Source organism: Psammomys obesus, unplaced genomic scaffold (genome assembly GCF_907164565.1).
Source record: "Psammomys obesus unplaced genomic scaffold, mPsaObe1.curated_primary_1811, whole genome shotgun sequence".
In the NCBI taxonomy this organism is placed as follows: domain Eukaryota; kingdom Metazoa; phylum Chordata; class Mammalia; order Rodentia; family Muridae; genus Psammomys; species Psammomys obesus.
This window is the reverse complement of record NW_026596051.1, coordinates 18,538,202-18,540,450: the sequence shown is the minus strand read 5'-3', so window position 1 is coordinate 18,540,450 and position 2,249 is coordinate 18,538,202. Positions and strand designations below refer to the sequence as shown.

Below are 2,249 nucleotides of genomic sequence, written 5' to 3'. Positions count from 1 at the left end.
GGGGTGAGCACCCCTGAGAAGCTAACTTTGGAATCAGCTAGAGGACCTCTATTCCTTTGTCTTGTAGCCACTTGCAGAAAAGAATTTTGGATCTATACTTTGCACATACCCAAAGCATTTTTTCTCATTAAGGAGACACCCTCCCCTACCCCCCACCCCCCCATGAAAGAAAGGCAGTTAGAACTCGGGCTCTCCAGGCACTCCATACCCTCCTGTGTGCCTGTGTAGGACACTCCTGGGAAGGTCTGAAGAGTCCCCTCACACCCTAGCTCAAGGACTGACCAATGCACCTGACGCTTAGATTACAAAGGTTTATTTAGAAAATGGTTTGGTTGTTTTGGCTGTCATTGTTTTTTGGCAAACAACTACTCTCGGTAATCGGAGATTGTCTGCACCCTCTCTCCTCCCCCAGACAGATGCCATTTTTAGGTCATAGGAAGTCAGCCCTTGCTCACAGGGAAGACTGAAAGGCTGGGGAGGGGAAGGATCCTTTCTTGCTGCAGTTGTCTGCCCTCTAAAACCCCTAACTTCACAGCCAAACTCCACAGAAGCCTTCTCAGGAACTGGATCCACAACCCAGCCACGGCCCCTCGCTGAGATAGGAAGGCAAAGGGGGTCTCCCTTTCTCCTCCCCACTCCCTGAGGCCCAATTGTCTTTCGCCCAGCTCCTGCCGGCCACATCAAACACCGTGCCCTGAGGTCCGGGCCACTCCTGGAACTTTGAGAAGCCACCCCTGGTTGGTCCCTCTGCCTGCCCGAGTTCGGAGCTGTCCGGGAGGTCAGCGCTAGGCAGCCCGAGGTCACTGCCTGAAGCCCCTTCTCCTCCTTCGGAAAAGAATGTGCTTGAAAGAGCGCCTGAAGTCCTGGTTGAAGACAGTGTAGATGACCGGGTTGAGCGAACTGTTGCAGTAGCCGATCCAAAAGAAAAACTTAAAGAGCGGTTCTGGCAGCTGGCAGGCCTCGCGGCAAATGCCGTACAGGCTGTAACTGAAGAAGAAGGGGAACCAGCACAGTACGAACACGCCCATGACCACCGCCAACACGAAGGTGAAGCGCTTCTCGCGCGCCTGGGCCACCTTGCGGCGGCACACGCTGCTGCGCGCCCGGCGCCGGCGCGACAGGAAAAACTCGACGGAGCGCGAGCTGGCCCGCGACAAGCGCCCCCCGGGACCCGGGGACCGAGAAGCCGTCCGGGCACCCTGCTCAGCCGCCAGCCCCGGCCCCGGTCCATCCGCACTGCCCATGTCCCCCTCGGCGCCCTCTCGCCGCCGTCCCCCCCGACGCAGCGCGCCCCGGCGCCTCCGCCTCTCCGCCGCGCTGCTCTCGTCCGGCTCGACTTCAGGGCGCGGGGGCGCGCAGTGCCCGTTCTCCCCCGCCGCCTTGCCCAGCCCGTTCTCGGTGGTAGGGGACGCGCCGTCGGGGCCGGCGGGGGTGCGTTTCTCGCTGAGCGTGCGCGTGCGCAGCTTGGCCACGCGGTAGATGCGCGCGTAGACCAGGCCCATGATGAGGCAGGGCGCGAAGAAGGAGCCTATGCAGGAAGAGAGGATGTACCAGGTCTCGTCGTTGAGGCCGCACTGCGGGTAGGCGGCGCCGTCGGGCCGGCGGTAGAACGACACGAGGGGCGGGAAGGAGATGACGGCCGAGATGAGCCACACGGCCACGATGGTGGCCTTGACGCGGCGCGGCGTGCGCTTGAGGTTGTACTCGACGGCCTGCGTCACCGACCAGTAGCGGTCCAGACTTATGGCACACAGGTGCACGATGGACGAGGTGCAGAAGAGCACGTCCAGGGCCAGGTACACGCCGCACCACACCTGCCCGAAGTACCAGTAGGCCATGAGCTCATTGGCCAGCGAGAAGGGCATGACCAGCGTGGCCACCAGGATGTCAGCCGAGGCCAGAGACACCAGGAAGAGGTTCTGCGGGGCGCGCAGCGCTCGGCTGGTCAAAACGGCGATCACCACAAGCACGTTGCCCACCACAGTGAAAACGATGAGGAAACCCACCACGGCCGCCAGCCCCGCCACGGCGCCCGCCGAGTACTGGCCCGGCGGCGGACCCCAGTCGGTCCCCGAGGCGTTGACACCCCCGCCGCTCCCCCATTCGCCCGCGTCGCTCCCGTTGGGGCCCTCAGCCGCCGCCACCGCCAGCGCCGCGGCCAGCGCCGGGGACGCCATGGTCCTCCCGAGAGCTACGCGGTCCTGCCAGGAGCCGGGGCGCAGCCGCGGCAGCTCGGGCGCCCCCCAGCC

The 2,249-nt window shown here is 63.6% G+C and overlaps 1 protein-coding gene across 1 annotated transcript; it reads right to left on the bottom strand.

The window, feature by feature from the left end:
- Positions 1 to 316: 316 nt before the first annotated feature.
- Adra2c (adrenoceptor alpha 2C) lies at positions 317 to 2,177 on the bottom strand. The gene has a single exon (XM_055624119.1). It carries the CDS (start codon positions 2,175 to 2,177, stop codon positions 801 to 803), a length of 1,377 nt encoding a protein of 458 aa, XP_055480094.1. The 3' UTR covers positions 317 to 800.
- Positions 2,178 to 2,249: the final 72 nt, after the last annotated feature.